Source organism: Bubalus bubalis, chromosome 22, assembly GCF_019923935.1.
Source record: "Bubalus bubalis isolate 160015118507 breed Murrah chromosome 22, NDDB_SH_1, whole genome shotgun sequence".
NCBI classification, from domain to species: domain Eukaryota; kingdom Metazoa; phylum Chordata; class Mammalia; order Artiodactyla; family Bovidae; genus Bubalus; species Bubalus bubalis.
The window spans coordinates 19,208,058-19,235,858 of record NC_059178.1 but is presented as its reverse complement, the minus strand read 5'-3'; the positions used below and the strand labels follow the sequence as shown (position 1 = coordinate 19,235,858).

The 27,801-nt window shown below is 43.9% G+C and overlaps 1 protein-coding gene across 26 annotated transcripts in view; it reads left to right on the top strand.

Annotated features, from left to right (window-relative positions):
* The window catches only part of PRELID3A (PRELI domain containing 3A), a 49,423-nt gene that overhangs the window by 9,919 nt on the left and 11,703 nt on the right, over nt 1-27,801 (top strand). For 4 of the 26 annotated variants that reach the window (XM_044934489.1, XM_025273235.2, XM_044934486.1 and 1 more), the window contains exons 1-2: nt 12,882-14,683; nt 26,671-26,760. In XM_044934489.1, coding sequence (XP_044790424.1) covers nt 14,438-14,683; nt 26,671-26,760 — 336 coding nt within the window. In that variant the 5' untranslated portion in view covers nt 12,882-14,437. The other 22 variants (XM_025273231.2, XM_025273230.2, XR_006547596.1 and 19 more) reach the window with 17 other exon arrangements.

Here is a 27,801-nt window from a genome sequence, read left to right as displayed (position 1 = left end):
GGGGTTGCAAAGAGTTGGACATGACTGAGCAACTGAACTGAACTTAGTGATTAGTCTTTGTTAGTTTGATTAGTTGTATGTGTCTTGGTGTGTTTCTCCTTGGATTTACCCTGTATAGGATTCTTTGTTCCTCTTGGCTTGATTATTTTCTTTTCCATATTGGGGAGATTTTCAACTATAATCTCTTCAAAAATTTTCTCATACCCTTTCTTTTTCTCTTCTGCTGCTGCTGAGTTACGTCAGTTGTGTCCAACTCTGTGTGACCCCACAGATGGCAGCCCAACAGGCTCCTCTGTCCGTGGGATTCTCCACGCAAGTTCAGTTCAGTCACTCAGTCTTGTCCGACTTTTTGCGACCCCATGAATTGCAGCATGCCAGGCCTCCCTGTCCATCACCAACTCCCAGAGTTCACCCAGACTCACGTCCATCGGGTCAGTGATGCCATCCAGCCATCTCATCCTCTGTTGTCCCCCTCTCTTCCTGCCCCCAATCCCTCCCAGCATCAGAGTCTTTTCCAATGAGTCAACTCTTCGCATGAGGTGGCCAAAATACTGGAGTTTCAGCTTTAGCATCATTCCTTCCAAAGAAATCCTAGGGCTGATCTCCTTCAGAATGGACTGGTTGGATCTCCTTGCAGTCCAAGGGACTCTCAAGAGTCTTCTCCAACACCACAGTTCAAAAGCATCAATTCTTCGGCGCTCAGCCTTCTTCATGGTCCAACTCTCACATCCATACATGACCACTGGAAAAACCATAGCCTTGACTAGACAGACCTTTGTTGGCAAAGTAATGTCTCTGCTTTTGAATATGCTATCTAGGTTGGTCATAACTTTCCTTCCAAGATCCCTATAATTCAAATGTTGGTGCATTTGATATTGTCCCAGAGGTCTCTGAGACTATCCTCAGTTCTTTTCATTCTTTTTACTTTATTCCACTCATGAGAAGTTATTTCCACCATTTTATCTTCCAGCTCACTGATTTGTTCTTCTGCTTCAGATATTCTGCTATTGATTCATTCTAGAGTACTTTTAATTTCAGTAATTGTGTTATTTGTCTCTGTATGTTTATTCTTTAATTCTTCTAGGTCTTTGCTAATTGATTTCTTGCATTTTCTCCATTTTGTTTTCAAGGTTTTTGATCATCTTTACTATTATTATTCTGAATTCTTTTTCAGGTAGTTTGCCTATTTCCTCTTCATTTATTTGGACTTCTGTGTTTCTAGTTTGTTCCTTCATTTGTGTAGTATTTCTCTGCCTTTTCATTATTTTTTTCTAATTTACTGTGTTTGAGGTCTCCTTTTCCCAGGCTTCAGGGTTGAATTCTTTCTTCCTTTTGGTTTCTGCCCTTCTAAGGTCAGTCCAATGGTTTGTGTAAGCTTCTTACAGGGTGAGATTTGTGCTGAGTTTTTGTTTGTTTTTCCTCTGAGTGAGGTGGTAACCCTGTCTGCTGATGATTGGATTTGTATTTTTGGTTTGTTTGCTGTTTAGATGAGGCATCCTGCACAGGGTGCTACTGGTGGTTGGGTGATGCCAGGACTCGTATTCATGCGGTTTCCTTTGTGTGAGTTCTATTTGATACTCCCTAGGATTAGTTCTCTGGTAGTCTAGGGTCTTGGAGTCAGTACTCCCACTCCAAAGGCTCAAGGCTTGATCTCTGGTCAGGAACGAAAATTCCACAAGTGGTTATGGCATTAAGTGAGATTAAAAAAAAATATCCAAAAATGAGAAACCAAAGATGAATCCCAGACAAATGGCTGTTACAAAATTAGGCAAATAATAATGAAAATAATGGAATATACACATATACTTATACATCCATGAGCAAAGTGAAAACAGTCCAACAAAAATAAAGTACAGTAGATTGACCCGGCAAACAAAGGAAATCAAAAATTATATTTACCAGTTAACAAAACTAAAGCCAAACTGGAAAACAAAACTAAAGCAAAGTGCCATGTGGGGAATAAAGCAATGAAAACAAAACCAACAGATGTGTTGAGAGGAAAGGAAAGAAAGAAAAAAAAGAATAGATATGCAAAGTTAAACAGAGGTAGATAAAGAAGATTTATATATATTAAAGATTAACTGCAAGGGGAAAAGAACAGTAGGAAAGGCAAAGGAATAAATGTAGAAAAAATATAATAGGTTTAAAAAAATTAAAAATTAAAATTACGAAAAAGAGAAAAGGAAAAAAAAAAAACTGGAAGAAGAAATAAAAAAGGAAAACTCCACAGAACTGCAAAAGCCCAATGTAGAGGCAGAGGTTTATAGCAACAATAAAAAGTGTGACTGAATAGATATGCAAAGTTAAATAGAGGTAGATAAAGAAGATTTAAATACATTAAAGATTAACTGCAAGTGGAAAAGAACAGTAGGAAAAGCAAACAAAGGAATAAATGTAGAAAAAATAATAGGTTTAAAAAATTAAAATTAAGAAAAGAGAAAAGAAAAAAAAGGAAAGCTCCACAGAACCACAAAAGCCCAATGTAGAGGCGGAGGTTTATAACGGCAATAAAAAATGTGACAAAAAAAAAAAGCTCAAAAGTTTAATTAGATTTCATAGTGCCAATAAAATTGACAATTTAACAGAGGGGGGGAAATCCAAAAGAATCTACAGAGCAAGTTGAAACATAAGAATAATAAATGTTTTTCTTGAATCACTGCTGTCAGAGTCCTTTCCCTTGCTTGGAGTCATAGTCCACTTCACCACCCTAGGATGCCCTCCAACACTGTGCTGATCTCTGGAGTTGCTATGGGGACAGCTCAGATTCTAATCTGGTCCTACTCCTGTGTGTTCTTGCCTCCAATGTCCACAGCTATCAGAACTAGTGCTTTTTTTTTGTGGTAGCTCTCAATGACTTTTTATAAATTCCATAGACACAGAATCGGCCTAGTTGATCCTGTGGATTTGATCTGCAGCTTGTACAGCTGGTGGGAAGGTTTGGGGTCTTCTTCCTTAGCCACACTGCCCCTGGGTTTCAGTTGTGGTTTTATTTTCACCTCTGCATGTGGGTCGTCCACTGGGGTTTGCTCCTGAGGCTGCCCTGGAGGACTTGGGTTTGCCCCTGTGAAGGCCAGGTGTGGCAGTGGTGCAGCTGTTTGGGTTGCAGGGGTTCTGGCAGCACGAGGTACTCAGGGAAGTTGGCGGTTAGGGCAGCAGGAAATATAGTGCTCCAGAAGGGTATGGCAACCAGTATTGGCCAATAGGTTCCAGTATTCTTGCCTGGAGAGCCCACCTCCCTGATTGAGAAGCCTGACAGGCCACAGTCTGCAGGGTGGCAAAGAGTCGGACACTACCAAAGTGACCCTGTGTGCATAGATGCAAGACTTTTTTTTGCCTGTGGCAGCTCTGCCCCAGTGAGAGTTGAGCATAAAGGTGGCACACCTGCTTGGCTTTCAGGGACCCTGGCAATGCCAAGTGTGCAGGGGCAGGGACTGCCTCCATCACAGGAGTTATAAGAGAATTTTTTGGAGCCTCTTGTAGCTGGGGATCAGAAGGCCTCTTTGGCCAGTCTTTCTCCGTAGCTCTGCCCATTGAGACACTTAGAGGACTCCGTTGCCTGGGGTCCTTCTCTGTTGTTCAGGGCGTCAGGCACATAGAGGGGCCCCCGTGACTGGAGTCTACTCTGTACTTCAGTGCCTCAGGGGTTTAATGGGCCAGCCTCTCTGTTGTTCAGCTGCTGATTGTGGCATGTGGAAACAGAAAGGCTATGGTGATGGCTCCACTGCCTTACTTCCATGGCTGCCCGGCCTCCCTCCACAGGCATCTCCTTCCACAATCTCCTCCCTCACATCCCCTTGATCTATCTCTCTGCAGTCAACAGCAGCCCTCGCCCTGGGATTGCTCCACAATCCCCAAACTCCAGCTCCCAGCCACTGTACCCTCTAAGGGACCTACATCCCTCTCTGGGGTATGTATGGCTGTGGCAAGAACTGTCTGATTCTCATTCCATTTAGGCTGCCACAGATCAGCTGTTTTACTGTCAGACTTAAATGTTTCTCCTCTGACTCAGACAATTGCCCCCATGTGGGGATCGGACCCCTGCTTCAGTTCCCCCACTGCCGAGGGCAGGTCCAGTCCTACTAACACTCTTGTTTTTCCCCCTAGTTCCTTCATCCTACCAAATTTTGCGTGGTTCTATATATTCTTTTCCACTCATCAGGTACTCCTCTATGCTCTCAGCTGGCATTGTGCATGCAGTTCTCTGTCTGATGGTGTATTCCTGATGTATCCGTGGAGAGAGATGTACTCCATGTCCACCTGCTCCTTCTTGTTCTCCTTATTTCCGGTATAACAGTGTTTAGTTTATTTCTAATATCATAGTGTTGTAATAAGAAAAGATGCTTGATATGATTTCACTTTTCTTAACTATATCAAGGCATGCCTTTTGGCCCAGCATGTGATCTATCCTGGAGGATGTTCTGTGTGCACTTGAGAAGAATGTGTAGTCTGCTGCTTTTGGATGGAATGCTCTCTAAATATCAGTGAAGTTCATCTGGTCTAAAGTGTCATTTAAGGCCCATGTTTTCGCTATTAATTTTCTGTCTGGATGATCTGTCCACTGATGAAAGTGGGGTATTAAAGTCCCCAACTATTATTGTGTTTATTTTTAGTTTTTTGAGGAATCTCCACACTGCTCTCCATAGTGGCTGGACCAATTTACTTTCCTACCAACAGTATAAGAGAGTTTACTTTTCCCCACAGCCTCTCTAGCATTTATTATTTGTAGACTTTAAAAACTATTTATTTTATAAAGTTAAAAAATAAAATTAAAAAAAAAATAAAAACTATCTGCATGCAGGCTTTCTTTAGTTGCATTGAACAGGGACTACAGTCTAGTCTTGGTGCATGGGTTTCTTATTGCCTTGGCTTCTTTGGTAGAGTGTGGACTCTAGGGCATGTGCTGACTTCCGTAGTTGGGGCACACTGACTTAGTTGTCCTACAGCATGTGGAGTCTTCCCAGACAAGAGATCAAACCCATGTCCTCTGCATTGGCAGGCAGATTCTTAACCTCTGGACTGCCAGGAAATTCCTGTAGACTTTTTGATGACCATTATGACCAGTGTGAGGTGGTTTGATCATTGTTCTTTTGATTTGCATTTTTATAATAATTAGTGATGATGAGAATCTTTTCATGTACCTATTGGCCATCTGCTGTATGTCTTCTTTGGAGAAATGTCTATTTACATCTTCTGCTCATATTTTTAAAAACAACTTTTTATTTTTGTATTGAACTATAGTCAGTTAGGGACTTCCCTGGTGGCTCAGTGGTAGAGAATCTGCCTTTTATGCAGGAGATGTGGGGTCATTCCCTGAGTTGGGAAGATCCCTTGGAGGAGCGGGGGCAACCCACTCCAGTATTCTTGCCTGGGAAGCCCCATGGATAGAGGAGCCTGGCGGGCTATAGTCCATAGGGACAAAGAGTTGCTGAAGCATCTGAGCATGCACAGTCAGTTAACAATTTTGTTAGCCAATTATCAATGTTTTATAGTTTTAGGTGGAGTGCAAAGGGACTCAGCCATATATATACATGTATCCATTCTCCCCTAAACGCCCTCCTTCTGCTCATTTTTTTTATTGGGTTGTTTGTTTTTGTGTTATTGAATTGTATGAACTGTTAGTATGTTTTGGAAATTAAACCCTTGTTAAGGTTTCCTTGTTAAGAAATTTGCATCATTTGCAAATATTTTCTGCCAGTCCATAGATTGTTTTTTCATTTTGTTTATGGTTTCCTTTGCTGTGCAAGAGTTTTTACATTTGATTAGATCTCATTTGTTCACTTTTTATTTTATTTCTATTGCCTTAGGAGACCTAAGGAAACATCAGTTAATTTATGTCAGAGAATGTTTTGCCTATGTTCTCTTTAAGATGTTTTATGTTGTCATGTCTTATATTTAAGTCTTTAAGCCATTTTGAGTTTGTGTGTGGTGTGTTCTAACTTCATTGGCTTGCATGTGACTGTCCAACTTTCCCAGCACCACTTGCTGAAGAGACTTTTCCCCATTGAATATTCTGGTCTCCTTTGTCCAAAATTAATTGACCATAGGTATGTGGGTTTATTTCTAGGCTCTCTATTCTGTTCCATTAATCCATAGGTCTGTTTTTGCCAGTACCACACTATTTCAATTTCTGTAGCTTTGTGGTATTGTCTCATGTCTGGGAGGGTTATGCCTCCTGTTTTGTTCTTTTTCTTCTGGATTGCTTTAGCTATTCTGGATCTGTTATGGTTCCATATAAATTTAAGGATTATTTGTTCTAGTTCTGTGAAGAATCTCATGGGTAATTTGATAGGGATTGCATTAAATCTGTAAATTGCTTTGGGTAATATGGCCGTTTTACCAATATGTATTATTCCAATCCAGGAGCATGGGATAGCTTTCCCTGTCTTTGAATCATAAGTTTCCATTACCAATTTTTTTAGTAGTATTTTTTTTAATTGTACTTCATTTAGAATGTCTTAGTTACTATACAGCAAAGTGATTCAGGCATATATATGTATATATTCTTTTCCATTATGGTTTATCATAGGATATTGAATATAGTTTTGTGTGCTATATAGTAGATTGAGTATAGTTCTGTTTGGTATATAGCAGGACCTTGTTTATTCATCCTATATAAAAAGCTTACATCTGCTAATCCCAACTTCCCACTCCTCTTCTTCCTCAACCCCCTCCCCCTTGGCAACCACCAGTCTGTTCTTTATGTCCGTGATTCTTTTTCTGTTTCATAGATGGGTTCACTTGTGTCATATTTTAGATTCTACATCTAAGTGATATTATATGGTATTTGTCTTTTTTTTCTGTATAATAACCTGTAGTTGGATCTGGGTTGTTGCAAATGGAATTATTTCATTCTTTTTATGGCTGAGTAGTATCCCATTGTGTATATGTACCACATCTTCTTTATCCATTCATCTGTTGATGGACATTTAGGTTGTTTCTATGTCTTGGCTGTTGTGAACAGTGCTGCTATAAACACAGGGGTTCATGTATTTTTTTAAATTACAGTTTTGTCCAGATATATGCCCAGGCTTCCCAGGTGGCTCAGAGGTAAAGAGTCTGCCTGCCAATGCAGGAGAAACAGATTTGATCCCTGGGTCGAGAATATCCTCTGGAGAAGGAAATGGCAACCCATTTCAGTGTTTTTGCCTGGGAAATCCCATGCACAGAGGAGCCTGGCAGGCTACACTGCATGGGGTTGCAAAAGAGTTGGCCATGACTTTGTGACTAAACAACAACCAGATACGTGCTCAGGAGTGGGATTGCTGAATTGTATGGTAATTCTATTTTTAGTTTTCTGAGAAACTTCCATACTGTTTTCCATAGTGACTGCACCAACTTACATGCACATCAACAGTGTACAAGGGTTCCCTCTTCTCTACACCTTCTCCAGCATTTACTTGTAGACTTTTTACTGACCATTCTGAGGTGGTATCTTATTATAGTTTTGATTTACATTTCTCTAATAATTAGCGATGTTGAGCATCTTTTCATGTGCATATTGGCCATCTGTATTTTTTGTTTGAAGACATGTCTATCTAGGTCTTCTGATCATTTTTGGATATGGTCATTTGCTTTTTTTGTTGTTGAGTTTTATGAGCTGTTTGTATATTTTGGAAATTAAGCCCTTTTTGGTTGCATCATTTGCAAATATTTTCTCCCATTCTAAAGGTTGTCTTTTCCTTTTGTTTATGGTTTTCTTTGAGCAAGTTTTTAAGTTTGATTAGGTCCCATTTGTTTATTTTTGTTTTTATTTCTTTTTTTGTTTGTTTGTTTGTTTTTATTTCTATTGCCTTGGAAGACTAACCTAAGAAAACTTGGGTACAATTTATGTCAGAGAATGTTTTGGAGACTTTATTTTCTAGGATTTTTATGGTGTCATGTCTTATATTTAGGTCTTTAGGCCATTCTGAGTTTATTTTTGTGTGTGATGGATGTGAGCATGTGTTCTAACTTCATTGATCTACTTGCAGCTGTCCAACTTTCCCAATACCACTTGCTCAAGAGACTTTTTCCCCTTTTTGTATTCTTGCCTTCTGATTGACCATTCAGTTCAGTTCAGTTCAGTCGCTCAGTCATGTCCGACTCTTTGCGACCCCATGAATCACAGCACGCCAGGCCTCCCTGTCCATCACCAACTCCCAGAGTCCACCCAAACCCATGTTCATTGAGTCAGTGATGCCATCCAGCCATCTGATTGACCATAGGTGTCGAGATTTTTTCCTGGGCTCTCTATTCTGTTCCATTGATTCCTGTGCCTGTTTTTGTTCCAATACCATATTTTAAAGAATAAAATTTAAAATTAATTTATTTTTGACTGTGCTGGGTCTTCATTACTGTTCATGGGCTTTCTTTAGTTGCAGTGGCTTCTCTTGTTGCAGAGCACAGGCTCTAGAGCGTGTGGGGTTGGTTGCCACACAGCATGTGGCATCTTACCAGGCCAGGGATTGAACCTGCTTCCCCTACACTGGCAGATGGATTTTTAACCACTGGACCATCAGGGAAATCCTCACATTTTTTTGCTTACTCTAGTTTTGTAGTATTGTCTGAAGTATGGGAGGGTTATGCCTCCTGGTTTCTTCTTTTTCTTCAAGATTGCTTTAGCAATTCTGGGTCTTTTATGGTTCCATATACATTTTAAGATTATTTATTCTAGTTCTGTGAAGAATATCGTAATTTAACAGGAATTGAATTAAATCTGTAGATTGCCCCAACATTCTTATTTGAAGCCCCAACTTCCAATTGACTGTATTTGTAGATAATGCAATATCTTTCACAAATATACATGCATAAATTCTCAACAAAATACTGGCAAACCAAAGTCAGTATCATATTTGAAGGATTCTATACCATGACCAAGAGGGATTTATCTCAGAATGTCAGGATAGGATAGTTCAACATAAGAAAATTAGTCAATGTAATACATCAGGTTAATAGAATGATGTTTTAAAATTACATGATATTCTCAATTGACAGCAAAGGCATTTGACAAAAATCCAACACTGTTTCATGAGAGAAATCACTTGGAGTACTAGGGAAGGTAACTTTCTCAACATAATAAAGGGCACTTGTGAAAAACTCACAGCTAATGTCTTACTCAGTGTTAAAAGACTGAAATTGTTTCCTCTGAGATCAAGAACAGGATCAAAAATACCCACTTTCACCATTACAATTTAATATTGTACTGGAAGTTCTAGCCACATCAAGTAGACAAGAAAAAGAAATATTAGGCATCTGTATGGGAAAGGAAGAAGTAAAGCTATCTCTATACACATATGATGGGATTATAATTAATAGAAAATCATAATCATAAAAGGTTGCTAGAACTAATAAATAAGTTCAGCAAAGTTGAGGATACAAAATAGGGAGTGAAAGTGAGTCTCTCATTCTCAATGCTTATAAAAATAATTTTCTTAGAGATTTTTTTGGTGTGCTGTGTATGTGTCTATATGGTTTCCATATATTTACAAGCATATAAAGTATACTTGAATGTGAATGAAATTGTAGTTTATACACTTTGCTTTTTTGATTAACATATGCTTCTTGTATGTTAAAAACCTGTAGTTCCACCCCAGTTCTTTAATCAGCTTCCTGATATTCTGTGGGAACAGTGTAACAGTTTCTAACCAAGGATCAGTTAGACTGCTCCCAATTTATTTGTATTTTAGATGCTACAGTGAACATTATTGATATGTGTATATACACACACACACACATACCTGCCAATACATATTCACAGGATAATTTCCCAGCAGATAGCGCTTAGTAAACATTAAAAAAAAAATGTTACATGTGTTTGAGGGGGTAGGGACCCTAAGACTACTTACGGAGAGCTTTGTTGCACAGTGTGCCCACAGGGTGGCAGGAGAGGTCTATTAATCTTGACAACTGTGCATCATGCATTTCAGAAAACTGTTCACAGGCTGGTCTGGATATTGTTTCCTCCTAAATGGTGTTACTGTTGTTAATTTGTAACAATGTTAATTTATTTTTGTAAGTTGAAACTGATATAATATTTTCAGTGGTCATAACCTGTGCTGCTGTTTCTGGTAATGTGCCCCAAGTAAAGGAATCTAAAGACACAGTATTAATATCCTCTATGTGACAACCAATAAAAGAATGAATTACATCAATCTCTAAAAGTGCAAGTTTTATGAATGATGATAGCAAACATTTAGAATATTCCTAATCACCATGTATTGTAAAGTATTGCTGCTGTTCATTTGCTGTTGTGTCCGACTCTTTGAGATCCCATTGACTGCAGCAAGCCAGGCTTCCTTGTCCTTCATTATCTCCCAGAGTTTGTTCAAACTCACGTCCATTGAGTTGATGATACTATCCAACCATCTCATCCTCTGTCATTCACTTCTCCTCCTGCCTTCAGTCTTTCCCAGCATCAGCGTCTTTTCACTACATTACTTTGTAGTGATCAAATATTTTTCTAAAAGTTTAGCCACAATAGTGCATAGAAATCATAAAGTCCCTAGATTTTTCCTAGTTGTGTCTTCTTGAGAGAAAACTGATGATTGTTTTGGATACCAGACCCCTTGGTCATGAGCCATCTTTGCAATGCCAGAAAACATAAGGGAAATGGATAGAATTTAAAGTGCCCAGAAGCAGAAATACAGAGCAGAACGTAGGCTATTTAAGGGAGAGACTTAGTTCAGGAATTGTATGTAAGGGTTGGGAAGAGGAATTAATTACATAGAAACATATATCACAGAAAGTAAAGAGTCACAGAGGTATACTCTGTTTTAATAAAATATGAGAATATCTTGGTTGTGTTGGAGTTCAGGATAGTTCTGACTCTGGTTAGAGAACTTGTCACCGGATCCCAATAATATTCCTGCATAGGATCTTGGAAGATCCAGATGCTGATGGCAGCAGCTGGAACCCTGGCCTCCTGCCCTCCTATTCTGACTGCATGGCAGATTGAGGAGTCCCTGTAAATCACATCTTCATGATCACTGTATCTGAGGATCAATTAAACATCAGAGCCTAGTGAAGAATATCCATCACAGTGGGAAAGGAACACCTCCGAACGTTCTTCAAGACTCCTTACCTGCTGGGAGATTGATTTTCTCCCTAATTTTTTAGTTTAAAAATATGTTCTGGCACAGCAGTTTTCAAACTTATTTATTTTTAGCTGCAGACTCTTGTAGCAGTGGTATTTCAACATGGAATCTCAATGTATAGAATGTGAATAAAATAGCAAAAAGGACTAGGACCACTGGTTTAAAAGTCTCCTGATTTACCGCACAGGTGATTCCTGAAAATGGCAAGGTTTCCTGGAACTCGACCAGGTGGCTCTGCGTGATGACAACAGATGGAGCCCCACCCACCTCTGGGCCAAGCCTCTCACAGGTTCATGATGCCCTCGGAGTCATCCTTGACTCATTGAACAAGCAGTTATCTGGAGCTCACTGTTGGCCAAGTACAGGGACCGATCCTGGGCACACAGAAACGAGCCAGGCCTGGGTCCCACCCCAGAGCTCAGGTGAGTGCAGGATGCCTTTCCAAACTCCAGAGCGCTGTGACCGCCTCCACCGCTCATCAGCCCTGCCTGTTCCTAGGCCTCACCCCAGAGATGCCAATTCAAAAGCTAAAAGAGGGGTGAAGCCTAGATACCTGCTTCCTTAATAAGGGTAATCTGGTGGGAGAGACAGAAACACAAACAGGTGTGGTACTTATAAAACACTGTGCTGAGCGTATGAGAGAGGTATCAGGAGCAACCACAGGAGGGTGAGAGGGCGGGAAGCACCCCAGAGCATGGCCAAACAAAGCTTTGGAGGGGATGTGGCAGGCTGATGGGATGGCATTCTGAGGGGCCATCTAGGATTGAGCCAGGTCAGCAGGGATGTCACAGCAGTTTTAACCACAAGCATGTACTCTGTCCTCATTAATTCCTACTAGGCGAAAAGGACTTTTTTTTTTTTTAGTAGTAGTGCTCCCATGTCAAGAATGATGACACTGATGTTCAGGAGGTTAGCAATTTGCAAAAGGGGAGCCAGGACTGAAACCAAGGTTTGTTCTTCTTCAAACACATGCCTTCAGCTGCAACTGTTAAATCGAATTGGCTCTTAAAGCATGTGGAAGATGGAATGGATTAAAACAATCTAAAGGAGGTAAATCCCTAAAGATTCAGTAACTGGCTGGATGTAGGGTCAGGGAGTATTCCAGCTTGGTGCATCTGGGTGATGTCAGGGTCCTGGCCATTGACTCCTGGAAGAGGAATCTGCTTAGGGTGGGAGATGTATGACCATGATATGTTTGAGGTGGGACCTAGATGGGTAGGAATGAGATGGAGAGACAGGCGAGAAGTCAGTGGAAACCAGGATACTCAGTGAGTCACTTGGGGAGCAGGTGTAGAGGGAGAACAGAGAGGCAAAAGGTGTGTGCGGGGGAGATGGGAAGGACCAGAACAGAGGATGCAGAGGGAGCAGAGTTCCAGGAGAGAGAGACCAGTAGTTCTTTTGCAGCACAGAGGCCCATGGGGAGGGCGACAGAACAGCACCTGTCACACTGGAAGCACAGTGATGACTGATGAGAGGTTTCGGGAGCCTGTTCCAGTGGGGTAAAACTGCCAAGATGCTGCATGGTGGGGCTGTGGTGGGACCAAGGGTCTCTATTCCTAACAGGCTCCCAGGTGATAAAGCTGCTGCTGCTCCTGGACCAGACTTGGTGGAACAGAACAAGAGAGAGGGTGGTGTTTGACCAAAAATGGAGGTAGTGGTATAGGACTTGAAGCAGGGCTGTGCCTTTCATCTGGTGTTCAACAGTCAACAATTTATTATGCGCCTGTTGGTTTTCTGACTCGGGAATTGCCAAGGATGATAGTAACCTAGTTTCCGTGGTCTTAACACATGGAGGTAAGTCTTGGAGGGGAGTACGTATAAGTAGTGATGAAGCCACTGAGGTGCTGGGACCTGACAGCTGTGTGTGAGGTGGCTTTGAAAGTGAGGCAGGTGCAGGTACAGTGAGCCAGGAGGACACCCTCTATAGACTCCCACCCTCAGGTCCCACCTCCACCACTAAGTAGTATCTCTGCCCAGATGTTTCCTGGTTTGTTGTTGTTTAGTCGCTCAGTTGTGTCTGACTCTTTGCAGCATGCCAGGCTTCCCTGTCTTTCTCTATCTCCCAGAGTTTGCTAAAAGTCATGTTCATGGTTAGGGTCTCAGTTTCCCCACATATTCTCACTACAATGTCTTCTTTCACCATCCAGCCTGATTTCTTTAGCCTCATGCTCAATACATATTTGTGGGAAATGCTAATTTTAAAAGATGATGCTTTTTAAAGCCAAATGACAGCCCTGTGCTCAGAGCCTAGTGCAGGGCATGTTTCACAGCTGGCCTGGCCACAGCAGCCAGTCACTGCACATGGCTGTGGGGGACTCCTGCAAACCTGGTGTCAGCTCAGCTCAGCCCTCAGCTTGTGATCATTGGATGTGGTTTTGCACCTCCATGAACCCCAGTCTGCTCACCAATGAAACAGGGAACAGTGCTGCTGTGGGAAGATCGCCCTGAGCATCCAGCTGCAGGTGGTGAAGGTGGAGTGTGTGGAGTGTGGAGATGGTGGGCTGGGATCTCCTAGCCCAGGTCTTCTGGCTGCTTCCTCACTTTCCCAGATTCACTGACTAGTCACAGAGGTAGGCCCGGGGCGCCCACTCCATGTGCGTGCTGCAGTGGGTGCTCCCTTGTGCCCAGTACATTTAGCAGAGGATCACCCTGTTCTCAAACTAGCATCTTGCTTCTTTGCACTTCAACTGTATTTGTTGGTAGTGGGGGGTAAATAAAAATCTAAAACGAAAAAAATCATTTTTTCCCAGTGTAAAAGGAATCTCTCCTTACCCTTTTCTTAGAGCATTTACTCTAGAATCCTTATAGGTTGTCTTTTTGAGATGTATGTAAACATTTTTAAAGGCCAAATAGGCCTTTAGCTAGTTGAACAACCTAGGAATGTTTTCTTCTCAGGGATCTGGATGACAAAGGAGTCATCCTTTTGAAATGTCAGCCTAAGTTCCAGGGAGCACCAGGCTTCCAGTTGCAACCCCACCTCCTATGGGAATGAGAAATGTATCTCTCCTTTGGGTGAAGACAAGTAGCGAACCCAAGGGGCCACTCCAGTGGCCGGGTGAATTTAGGATGCACTCTGACAAGTAGTGCTGTCAGTCCTCATACTTGAGAGCGGGTCGCGAGGGTCTCAGCAACGTGGCTACATAAACGGTTGGACTTCTTGGAGTCTTCAAATCCCGAGGCGGAGGGGCTGCGAAGAGTCTCACGTTCTGATTTAAGACCTTTCTACACCTTCTGCTTCCTTCCTCCTCCACTCGGTGGAGAGGCTTGTCGCCCTGGCAGAACACAGTTACGCATCCTTTCCCACTGTGGGAACCTGCCTGGCTGGAAGGGGCTTTCGGAGAATCTGGACCATCTGACCTATAAGAATGAACCCTGCCCACATCCGGAAGGTGGCGCTCTGCGCCCACGGACCACACGGCTGCGGTCCGCTCCCCTCGGCGGAGCCACAGGACCGCTGCTCACGTGACGTGCGGGCTCGGCGCCGAGTCCCGCCCCGCCCACCGCGTGCTCACGCTCCGCCCCCGAACAGAGCGGAGCATCCCGGGTCCTGGAGCATCCCTGGCTGCGCTCTGTGGTGCGATGAGGGTCTGGAGCTCAGAGCACGTGTTCGGGTGAGCGGGCTGAGGCCACAGTGGGTCCAGACCCGCCTGGGCCTGACCCGCGGCCTCGAGGAGGGCGGGCTATGTTACTCTCTGCGCCACGGGGTGGGCAGTGGTGCGCTCCAGGGCCCGGGGTGAGGGGACGGCATCCTCGGCTCCGCAGGCCTGGTCTCACCTCGCGCGGGGCCATCACTGGGACGGGCGTGGGGGCGGGACCAGCTGTGCGGCTGACCACCGGTTCCAGAGGGAGCCAGCCTGGGCACGTGGGGCTCTGTGGCCGCGAACGCAGGTGGGCCTGGAAAGCCTTCAACTGCTTACAAGTGTTCTAACCTAGGTGGTATCGTCTCTTGTCTACTTCATCTGTGACACTCTGAGCTTACTCTTTCATTTTTTTTTAAAGTAACAGATTTTTAAATCCTCTGCTCCCACTTAGAATAGCATTTCCATTTTTTAATTTAAAAAAGTACTTTTTCCTTTTCATGTAAAATTATAATTAAAATTTATCAGTGGGTTTAAAACCTCTGAAATTATTTTAATGAAATCTTTAGACTTGATGGGATTCAATTTTGGTGTTGATTTTTGTACAGCCTGCAGCCTTTCTCAACTGGGTTCCATTCCCAGACCGACTCTAGAGATTTTCTCAGTTCTCCCAAGGATGGGGCATGCCAGCACCATCTGGATGCCAGGGGGTACAAGTTAAGTCCCTGGGAATGGTGGATGCCCAGCCTGTGCAGCTCAGGCCAGAACTGCCCTACAAGTTCAGGAGATTTTGGTTGATAAACAGAAGTGATTTGTCAGCTCTGAAAAGTCACTGTTGATAATATTCACCCATTTAAATCATACAATTCAAATACAAATCAATCAAATCAAAGACTTGTAGTAAATTTACATAATTGTACAACATCTCTGTAGTCTAGAGCATTTCCTCATCCTACAAAGACCCCTCATGCCCATCTGCAGTCACACTCCAGTCTCCTTCTCAGGCACATTAGTATCTGTTTGTGTTTCTATGAATTTACCTTTTCTGGACGTTTCTCATAAACGCAGTCATATACCACATGGTCTTTTGTGTCTGGCTGCTTTTATTTAGCTTCACTGTTGTGGGAGCCTCCATTCCTGTTTCAGACCTCACCTCATTGGTTTTGTGTCCTGGCAAGTAGTTTTTACTCATTGAGGGACTGCGGAATATCACAGGGACCAGGTGCCCTTTGAAATGAGGGCTACTGTCCGCCAGAGGAATTCCTGTCAATCCATGAGCTGCTGTGGAAGGCATGGATCTCCTGTCACTGATTTGTGAATTTAAAAGCCAAATGCCTTGATGAAAATGGACAAATGTGAAAGACAGCTGAGAGGAGGCCATACAGCTGCCAGGGTGGGTCATGAGATGCTGTGTGGCAGGTGGCACTGCACCTGCAGGATGGTGCAGAGTTGGAAGCCTGGCTTTCTAGCTGAGCTTACTGTAGACTTTCCCCTTGCTTAGTCCCTTGAAATGTCTGATTTTTTTCCTTTGAGGATTACATACTTTTCTTTTTATTTTTTACACTTGTTCTCTTTTTATACGTTTGTTGAATATTTGATTGGAAATATTAAAATTTACTCTTGAAAGGCCAAAAATAATCAGGCACAAAGACTTAAAATTTTTAAAATTGAAATACAGTTGATTTACAATGTTGTATTAGTTTTGAGGTTTTGTATTTTGTGGCCACATTAGGGATCTTAGTTCTCTGACCAGGGATCGAATCTGCGCTCCCTGAAATGAAAGTGCAGAGTCTTAACCACTGGACTGCAGTGTGTGTGTGTGTGTGTGTGCTGTTTTAGATTCTTTTCCTTTGTAGGGTATTACAAGATACTGAATATAGTTCCCTATGCTTACACAGGCCCCTGGTGGTTATTTATTTTATATATATTAGTGTGTATATTTTAATCCCAGATTTCTAATTTAATCCCCTTCTCCCCCTTGGTAATCATAAATTTGTTTTCTATGTCTGTGAGTATGTTTCTTTTTGTAAGTAAGTTTGTATCATTTTTTTCCCCCAGAGTATACATATAGACAATATCCTATGATATTTGTCTTGACCTGACTTACTTCACTTGATATAATAATCTCTAAGTTCATCCATGTTACTGCAAATGACAATACTTCATCCTTTTTCATGGCTGAATAGTATTACATCATGTATATTCTTTATCCGTTTCTCTGTAGATGGACATTTAGGTTGCTTCCATATTTTGGCTATTGTAAATAGGGCTGCTGTGGACATTGGGGTGCATGTATCTTTTAGAATTATAGTTTTCTCCAGATAAATGCCCAGGAGTGGGATTGCAGGATCATATGGTAGCTTTTGAGAAACCTCCATACTGTTCTCCATAGTGGCTGTATCACTTTACGTTTCCACCAACACTGTAGGAGGGTTCTGTTTTCTTCTACCCTCTCCAGCATTTGTTATTTGTAGACTTTTAATGATGGCCATTCTGACCAGCGTGAAGTGGTACCTTATTGTTTTGATTTGCATTTCTCTAATAATTAGCAATGTTGAACATCGTTTCATGTGCTTACTGGCCATTTGTATGTCATCTTTTTAAAGTTTTTAACAATTTTTTTGGAGTATAGTTGCTGCCCTCTGTATGTCATCTTTGGAGGTAAAATGTCTACTTAGGTCTTCTGCCTCTCCCCCCTTTTCTGTATTGAGCTGTTGGTATATTTTGAAAATTAACTAGTTGGATCATTTGCAAAATTTTCTCCCATTCTCTAGGTTGTCCTTTCGTTTATGGTTTCCTTTGCTGAGGTGCAAAAAATTTTGATTTTGTCAAGTTTTCCTCCAGTGTTCATGCACCGAAGAAACCCTAGGAATGGAGACCAGACAGAGCTGAGAGCAGTGTAAACCCGAAGTAGTGGAGAGCTCTTTGGTTTAAAGTAGCTAAAATAGCAGTGGAAAACACAGGACTGAAATAAAAACATACAGAAAGGGGCCTTAAAAATTAACAGGCTTATAATTGCAGGTTTATAAATCCCATCTTCATAGTACTGACTGAGGTTTCAGGTGGACCTATAACAAAATCTTTACTGGCACAACCAGTATGAGCAAATTTCTGACAGAGTCAAGGCTGTATGCTGCGTGGGTTCTAGCTGACCCCAAGACTTTTAATGATGGCTATCCAGATGGGGAAACAGTGGAAACAGTGTCAGACTTTATTTTTCTGGGCTCCAAAATCACTGCAGATGGCGACTGCAGCCATGAAATTAAAATACGCTTACTCCTTGGAAGGAAAGTTATGACCAACCTAGATAGCATATTCAAAAGCAGAGACATTACTTTGCCAACAAAAGTTTGTCTAGTCAAGGCTATGGTTTTTCCCGTGGTCATGTATGGATGTGAGAGTTGGACTGTGAAGAAGGCTGAACGCCGAAGAATTGATGCTTTTGAACTGTGGTGTTGGAGGAGACTCTTGAGAGTCCCTTGGACTGCAAGGAGATCCAACCAGTCCATTCTAAAGGAGATCAGCCCTGGGATTTCTTTGGAAGGAATGATGCTAAAGCTGAAACTCCAGTACTTTGGCCACCTCATGCGAAGAGTTGACTCATTGGAAAAGACTCTGATGCTGAGAGGGATTGGGGGCAGGAGGAGAAGGGGACGACAGAGGATGAGATGGCTGGATGGCATCACTGACTCGACGGACATGAGTTTGGGTAAACTCCGGGAGTTGGTGATGGACAGGGAGGCCTGGAGTGCTGCAGTTCATGGGGTCGCAAAGAGTCGGACACGACTGAGCGACTGATCTGATCTGATCTGATCTGATCTAGTAGGCAGTGTCATTTCAGGGAAGTAGGGTTTGGAGGAGAGGCTGCCCTAAAGCAGGCTTGCTCTCTGGCTGGGAGCAGGGAAGGGCCCTCCACCCTTTTTAAATAAGAGAAATGAGGCTCTGCAGGCAGGAGCTGCAGTGCCCAGTGTCTGCTGTCCCCACCCCAGTGTTGTTCCCTCCTCGCTCCCACATGCAGTCTCAGTTATGAACCTGCTGGGCAGCTTCCTGAAGGTCCACTTGACCTTTCTGTGTTTACCCTTAAACAGAATGGACTATTGTTCTCATTGTTTTAAAATAGAAATGACTGGCACCATCTTATACAGTGCTTTTCAGTTTTCTTTTCTTCTCAACAGTGTGTTCCTGAAATGTATGTGTGTATCTGTTTGAGATCTGTGCATATATGTATATACATACACCATTTATCCTTTCTCTTATTGAAGGGGCATAATTTCTCTTAAAAATCATGCTGTGGTGACCACTTCTGTATCTATTTGTGATTCATGTAATCAAGGCCTTACTTAGGCCAGAAGTCCTCAAACATCCTCAGAAGTCACGACTTCTTTAGACTCTTAGAAAATATTCAGTTCAGTCCAGTTGCTCAGTCGTGTCCGACTCTGTCCGACCCCATGAATTGCAGCACACCAGGCCTCCCTGTCCATCACCAACTCCCGGAGTTTACCCAAACTCATGTCCGTCGAGTTGGTGATGCCATCCAGCCATCTCATCCTCTGTCGTCCCCTTCTCCTCCTGCCCCCAATCCCTCCCAGCATCAAAGTCTTTTCCAATGAGTCAGCTCTTCACATGAGGTGGCCAAAGTACTGGAGTTTCAGTTTCAGCATCAGTCCTTCCAATGAACACCCAGGACTGATCTCCTTTAGGATAGACTGGTTGAATCTCCTTGCAGTCCAAGGGACTCTCAAGAGTCTCCTCCAACACCACAGTTCAAAAGCATCAATTCTTCGGTGCTCAGCTTTCATCACAGTCCATCTCTCACATCCATACATGACCGCTGGAAAAACCATAGCCTTGACTAGACGGACCTTTGTTGGCAAAGTAATGTCTCTGCTTTTTAATATGCTATGTAGATTGGTCATAACTTTCTTTCCAAGGAGTAAGTGTCTTTTAATTTCATGGCTGCAATCACCATCTGCAGTGATTTTGGAGCACCAGAAAATAAAGTCGGACACTGTTTCCCCATCTATTTCCCATGAAGTTATGGGACCAGATGCCATGATCTTAGTTTTCTGAATGTTGAGCTTTAAGCCAACTTTTTCACTCTCCTCTTTCACTTTCATCAAGAGGCTTTTGAGTTCCTCTTCACTTTGTGCCATAAGGGTGGTATCATCTACATATCTGAGATTATTGATACCTCTCCTGGCAATCTCAATTCCAGCTTGTGCTTCTTCCAGCCCAGCATTTCTCATGATGTACCGTGCATATAAGTTAAATAAGCAGGGTGACAATATATAGCCTTGACATACTCCTTTTCCTATTTGGAACCAGTCTGTTGTTCCATGTCCAGTTCTAACTGTTGCTTCTTTACCTGCATACAGATTTCTCAGGAGGCAGGTCAGGTGGTCTGGTATTCCCATCTCTTTGAGAATTTTCCACAGTTTATTGTGATCCACACAGTCAAAGGCTTTGGCATAGTCAATAAACCAGAAATAGATAGATGGAAATAGATATTTTTTCTGGAACTCTCTTGCTTTTTTGATGATCCAGCAGATGTTGGCAATTTGATCTCTGGTTCCTCTGCCTTTTCTAAAACCAGCTTGAACATCTGGAAGTTCACAGTTCACGTATTGTTGAAGCCTGGCTTGGAGAATTTTGAGCATTACTTTACTAGCGTGTAAGATGAGTGCAATTGTGCAGTAGTTTGAGCATTCTTTGGCATTGCCTTTCTTTGGGATTGGAATGAAAACTGACCTTTTCTAGTCCTGTGGCCATTGCTGAGTTTTCCAAATGTGCTGGCATATTCAGTGCAGCATTTTCACAGCACCATTTTGGTGTGGGTTAAACCTACTAATATTTACCATATTAGAAATTAAGACTGATAAACTTTAAAATATTTATTAAAATTAACCATAATAAACATATTACATTAACATAAATAACATTTTTTTTAATTAAAAAAACCTGTAGCTTCCAAAACCCTTCAAAGTAGTAAGAGTGGCACTGTTTATTTTTTTTGCTAATTTCTATAATGTCAGGCAGCATAGATACTGACTTGATGCTCCCGTCAGCTTCTGTGTTCAGTGTTGCAGTCTGTTGTTTTGGCTAAAGTAAATGATTAAAACGCGGCCTCACACACTGTATGTGAGTAAAACCTACGTGGGAAAGGTAGCAGTATTTCAGAAATTTTTAAAAATAGTCATGGCTGTTCTTTGCTACTACAGCAAAACAAACCATAGTTTCTCAGATTAATTGCAGTGGGAAACCTAACACCACGACTGACCAGAGTAATTGGCCTGTCTGGTACTTTGAATGACTCCTTTTCCCTGTGAATTGTGACGTGTTGCACTGGTCACTAGGCTGTGTGGTTACCAGGTACAACGTGGGGCAAGCACTGGGTAGTGATGCCAGCTTTCTAAAAGTCCAATTGTCTCTGTGAAGCTCAAATTCTATCTTTGGCAGCAAATGCTGTCAGGTATTTTCCTCTAAGTAACAGGATCACTTCATTGATCTTTGAGCAGACTCCTGTCTAACACCCATGTCTGAATGACTACAGTTTGTGTTCAGTGGTTTAGCGGAGAAGTGATAGCCGGGAAGCACTGGACTGGACCACTGGACTCCCCCCAACCCAGCACCACCCCCCCATCCCGTAGCCACAAGAGCTTCCAACCACAGCGAGGCCTCCCAGTCCTTCGTGTGCCCTTGCCCAGACCCAGGGGTCCCGGTGTGGGAAATGAGGCCTTTTACTCTCTTATCAGGGACAGACCCTGGTGCTGGTGGACTTTGAGTGCACAGCTCAGCAGTGAGCACCAAACAGCCTGGCTTGGCCAACAGTTGTGGCCTCCCTGGGGCTCTGCAGCCTCGGCCGGTGTCCTGCAGCGAGGAGGGCAGGCCCTCTCAGCAGCGGCCAGGCTCCCCGAGGGGCCTGGGAACCAGCTTTGTTGTCCTTACTTCAAGAATTGCTGGGCTGGCCCAGGATTGCTTGGGCTTCAAGGACTTATCCTACATCCTTTTTTTTTTTTTTTTTTTGAGTCATTATGGATGTTTTGGAATTATTCAAAAGAGGAGGCTGGAATAATGAGCACCAGCACCCTCCCCTGGGCTGTGGGAGTCTCATGACCGCTAATTGCTCAGCCCACTGCCCCTTACTGTGGGTTGCTGTAGGCAAGACCTCAGACCTCACCCCACTTGCTCTTTCCTACACTCTCTCTGAGCATAGAGCTGCCTTGTTCTTCCTTTCTAGTACCCTGGTGTGACACCCAGAATTGCCCCCTCCCTGGCTGCTAGCCCAGCCATGTGCCCCCAGCCCTCAGTGCTGCTGCTGATGTGTCCTCAAAATGCAGGCATAGAGGCCTTCCTGGGGCAGCTCCCAGGCCTCTGTATCACTGAGCCTCGGCTGGGGACCTTTATCCCAAGGATGAATTTCATCAACCAGAGTCTCCCAGGGATGGGGCTGGTCCATATATTCACCCATGGGCCTGGCTTCCTGCTCTCATGTTCTCCCAACACTTGACATTTTTGACTCCTCAGCTTTAGCCAATCAAATGAGTATTGGGCTATTTTCTTTTCTTTTTTAAAAAAAATTTATTTTAGCTGTGCTGAGTCTTCATTTCTGCGCTCAGGCTTTCTCTAGTTGTGGTAAGCAGGGGCTGCCCTTTGTTGTGATGTGCAGGCTTCTCATTGTGGTAGCTTTCTTCGTTGTGGAGCACAGTCTATAGGTACGCAGACTCAGTAGTTGTTGCTCATGGGCTGAGTTGCTCTGTGGCAAGTGGGATCATCCTGGACCTGGGATCCAACTCATGTCCCCTGCATTGGCAGGCAGATTCTTAACCACTGGACCATAAGACAAGTCCCTGAGCTATTTTCTTTAACCAAGAAGTGTGTGATACTAACTTGTGTACTTAAACCTTGTAATTAAAAAAAATACTATGTTTATTCTTTTCCTGCATCATTCTATTGATGTATGGAATTATTTTTGTGAATATTTTAAACACATTGTGCTTAGTTGAAATCATCTGTTAGAAAGATGCAAGGTTTCTATATAAAAGAAACTTTGTGTGAGATGTGCTTGATTATAAATATTTGTCAACTTTTAGATAGTTTCAAGTAATTTTATAAGGCATAGCCTATTCTGCATAATGATTTTTATGGGACCTCTCTGGGAGCTTGATTTACAAAGTGCACATACAGCTTCACTCACTGAGAAAGCTCCCCCTTCTGTTCTCATGAGTCTGTGAGTGCTCCCTTCTTCCCCAGAGTGTGGTGCACTGTGGCCTTGATGGTGGTTTCCCAAGAAGAAAGTCTCCCTGTACTCTGCTGAGTGATCAGGACCAGTCTTGTCTCTGCTCCTTCGTCCCCTTATGTTGGATCTGGTGGATGCGTTTAGCACAATGACACAATTCCACAGCTTGGAAAAACATTTCTGTGTTAAAGAGCAGGGTGTCTGGACCTGAGTGCAGAGGCCATTGGTGTGACTGAAAGATCATGAAGTAGGGGCTGGGAGGCCTGACTGTCATCTGCATCCTCTTGCTAACTTTTTGACCTGGGATGAGCCTTTTATGCCAAAGAATGCTCAAGCTACTGCACAATTGCACTCATCTCACATGCTAGTAAAGTAATGCTCAAAATTCTCCAAGCCAGGCTTCAACAATACGTGAACCGTGAACTTCCAGATGTTCAAGCTGGTTTTAGAAAAGGCAGAGGAACCAGAGATCAAATTGCCAACATCTACTGGATCATCGAAAAAACAAGAGAGTTCCATAAAAACATCTATTTCTGCTTTATTGACTATGCCAAATCCTTTGACTGTGTGGATCACAATAAACTATGGAAAATTCTGAAAGAGATGGGAATACCAGACCACCTGACCTGCCTCTTGAGAAGTCTGTATGCAGGTAAAGAAGCAACAGTTAGAACTGGACATGGAACAACAGACTGGTTCCAAATAGGAAAAGGAGTACGTCAAGGCTATATATTGTCACCCTGCTTATTTAACTTATATGCACAGCACATCATGAGAAATGCTGGGCTGGAAGAAGCACAAGCTGGAATCAAGATTGCCAGGAGAACTATCAATAACCTCAGATATGCAGATGACAACCACCTTTATGGCAGAAAGTGAAGAACTAAAGAGCCTCTTGATGAAAGTGAAAGAGGAGCATGAAAAAGTTGGCTTAAAGCTCAACATTCAGAAAACTAAGATCATGGCATCTGGTCCCATCACTTCATGGGAAATAGATGGGGAAACAGTGGAAACAGTGTCAGACTTATTTTTTGGTGCTCCAAAATCACTGCAGATGGTGACTACAGCCATGAAATTAAAAGACGCTTTCTCCTTGGAAGAAAAGTTATGACCAACCTAGACAGCATATTAAAAAGCAGAGACGTTACTTTGCCAACAAAGGTTTGGCATAGTCAAGGCTATGGTCTTTCCAGTAGTCATGTATGGAGGTAAGAGTTGGACTATAAAGAAAGCTGAGCACCGAAGAATTGATGGTTTTGAACTATGATGTTGGCAAAGACTCTTGAGAGTCCCTTGGACAGCAAGGAGATCCAACCAGTCCATCCTAAAGAAAATCAGTCCTGAATATTCATTGGAAGGACTGATGTTGAACCTGAAACTCCAATACTTTGGCTATGTGATGCGAAGAGCTGACTCATTTGAAAAAACCCTGATGCTGGAAAAGATTGAAGGCGGGAGGAGAAGGGGATGACAGGATGAGATGGTTGCATGGCATCACCAACTCGATGGACATGAGTTTGAGTGAAGTCCGGGAGTTGGTGATGGACAGGGAAGCTTGGTGTGCTGCAGTCCATGGGGTCACAAAGAGTCGGACACAACTGAGCGGCTGAACTGAGCCTTTTATGAGGATAAAATAAATTCATGGTCAGTGAATTTGACAAAGTAAATTTAATGGTCAATGACCAATGATAAAGTTATATTTAAAAAGGACATCAAACATGGAACATTCTTCAATATGTTCATGATCTTTGATGTTTAATTTAGTAATTCCACTGTATAAATATATCCTAAGGACAGATAGACATGTTGAAAGGCTGGTGTACACACCTGTTCACTACTGCCTTCAATTTAAAGTAAAGGTTGGACGCAATCAAAATAATCTGCCAGAGGGGACTGGCTATACCACAGGGTGACCTTTTGTGCAGCTAGTTACAGTCCTCTATTTCTGAAAATAGCCTCATGATGCAGGAAAGTGCTCATCATCTGTTCCATATAAAAAGCAGGTGATTTGTGCATGCATGGAGCATGACCCCAGTTTAATTTCTAAGTGTGTGCATGTCTGTGCATGGATGCATGTCTCCAGGTCTTGAGTCTGGACTGTCATCTGGGGAAGGACATGTTGCGGAGACACCTGCCTTGGTGGTTGGAGTCACCTGCCTCTGGGGCCGGATGCTTGCTGGGTACCTCCTGGAGGAACGGTCAGGACAGCAAGGCCTGGGGAATGTCCTCCCTGAGGAACTGACTCTGCGCCCTTTGTGGCCCTACGGCATTCGGGCTCAGTGGGCCTGGAGCCCTGGGAGCAGGGGCAGCTGTGCAGGCTCTGATGGCAGGAAACCAACAGAGACACTGGTGTCCACCCCTCTCCAGGGCTCAGGACCAGAGGGAGGGGTGGCATCTGCAGGACAAGCCTTGGGGGCGGCATGGGAACACACGCACAAATTTGTCTCCAGATAGTGGAATTGTGGATTTTTGTTTTCCTCATCTTTTTCATTATTTTTCAAAATTCAGACACTTAAATAGAAAAAAATATGTAGCCATTTCAGGTCACATACTGCTTAGAAGTTGGAGCAAAGCAGTTGCTCTGGACCTCATAGCTAGGCAGGTGTGCCGTCCTAGCTAGTGGCACGAGGCTGCAGTGCGGAAGCAGGTGGGTGGTCAGCAGAGGGCCCCAGCAGTCACTGCGGCTGTGTGGGCAGAGGCAGAAATGGGCCCTGGCCTTGCAGCCTGCGGAGCAGCATAGTTAGTGTGTGTGTGTTGAGGTAAGTGGCGGTGACAGGTAGGGGATGGGAACATTGTGTCACTGTCCAGAAGCCCCATACCAAAGTGTCCTGCCTCCTTAGGCTATGGGAGACTGGCGAAGGAGGGCTCAGCAGGGCTGGCCCAGCCTGAGCCTGCTTTGCACCCCTGCCTACCCCCTGGTCGCTGGGAGGATCAGGGATCCAGGATCTGGAACAAGCTCAAGGATCAGGTTGACCTGACTTTGAACACACTGCCACTCAATGCTGGTGGTTGTGTCTCCTCCAGCCACCCGTGGGACACGGTCATCAAGGCGGCCATGAGGAAGTACCCGAATCCCATGAATCCCTGTGTTGTGGGTGTCGACGTGCTGGAGCGCAGTGTGGATGGCCGGGGCCGGCTTCACAGCCACCGCCTCCTCAGTACCGAGTGGGGGCTGCCCAGCCTCGTGAGAGCGGTGAGCCCCTTGGGAGCCCAGCTACACCAACACAGCCTTGTCTACACCTGCCAGCCTGGCTGGCACCCATACGTAGGGAGTGTCAACCTTCCCATTTGGGCTTTCTGGGAAGCCTGAGAGATAGTTTGTTCTCTCTGAATTAATTGTTCACTTGAGTGTTCACCATGTCCACTGACTCACTCACCTGTGGCAGTGAAACCCCCCCACAGGAAACCCAAACCCCCACAGCCCCCCTTCCCACCTCTAAATGCCCCACTTCAGCTCCATCGCCCTGCCAGGTATGGCCTGAGCCCCAGAGCTGGCTCTGCACAGCGGTGGTCAGGGGGATGGGGCAGGGGACAAGGTTGGTCCTCAGCTGACTTACCAGCCAGACCTTGGCTTCAGTGCCCCAGGTCCTGCTCCACTTTCTCCTCTATCTCAGTGCCAGTCCCTCCATCCCTGATTTATGTGTCTGTCTGTCCCACCTGCTGGACAGCAGCTGCTGGAGGAGCTGCTGCAGCCTGATTGAAGAAGTTAGTAGCTGATCTGAAGTGACATGCAGTGTTTGAGGGTATGACTATGTCACCATGCTGGTTTCACTTTGTTTTTCAGATTTTGGGGACCAGTAGGACTTTGACATACATCAGAGAACATTCTGTTGTGGATCCAGTGGAAAAGAAAATGGAGCTCTGCTCCACCAATGTAAGCAATAGCCACAATGGTGCATAATGTCTTCATTTAATTGTTTCCAGCCCACCTTTGGTCTGTGATCTTTTAATAGAAAGGCTGAGTTTGCTTTAGCAGTATCTTGTCTTTTTATTCCAGTGTAAAAACATATTGAAGAACACACATAATGATGTGAACACACCTTTGTAACCACGGGACAGACTCCTGCCTCCCTATTGCCCCCCGCCCCCTCTCAGCTGCTGCCTTGCCCGCAGCAGCACACGTGTCTCTTAGCAGCCACTGAAACAGCCACTTCTTCCTGCCTTCCTCTCTCCTGTCTCACAATCAGGAACCATTGATATTGGCTTGAAGCAATTTCAGAGAGAGTGTTGGGGGAATTGGGTGGGCTGGAGCATGGTTATGCTAGCCCCTTACCCTGTGGGTGGGGTCACTGCAGGTGCAAGCTCCCAGTTGACCCCCTGGACCTTAGTCAGCGGCCCCTTCCCTCAGGCCAGGCAGCCCTTCCACAGAGGCAGGGTGAGCTGGGCGGGTGTTTGTACATTGGCCATTCCTGACTGTTTATATATTGTTCTCTCTCTACTTAGAAAATTCCACTTCCTCTTTGCAGAAAGCCGAGTTGTCAATAGAGGGGACTAGTTCTGGCTCAGGAGGAAGGGGAGGAGGAAGGTCGAAGGGGAGGCTTTGGGGAGGACAGGTGATCACCAAGTTGCTGTGTGGCTGCAAGTGTTAGTGATCAGCCTTTCTGAGTCTCATGCTCGTCATCTAAAAAAGAAAGAACAGACTTCACAGTGTGGTTGAGGATCAAGGAAAGAAAATAAGGTTTATTAAGCACAGCGTCTTGCATAAAAACATTGCATATACAGTGGTGACTGCTCATGAGCCAGGCTCAGGTTTGGGTAGGGTGTGGAGGGAGGGTGGTGTCACCAGAACAGTGGCCAGGATCTGTGGGCCTCGGCGTTCCTTCTGCTCTGGCTCCAGTAAGTGCAGGTGTGGAGTTGTGAGAGTGTGGGCAGTCTGGGAAGAAATGCAAGAGAAGTAGAACCTATAGCCATTGTG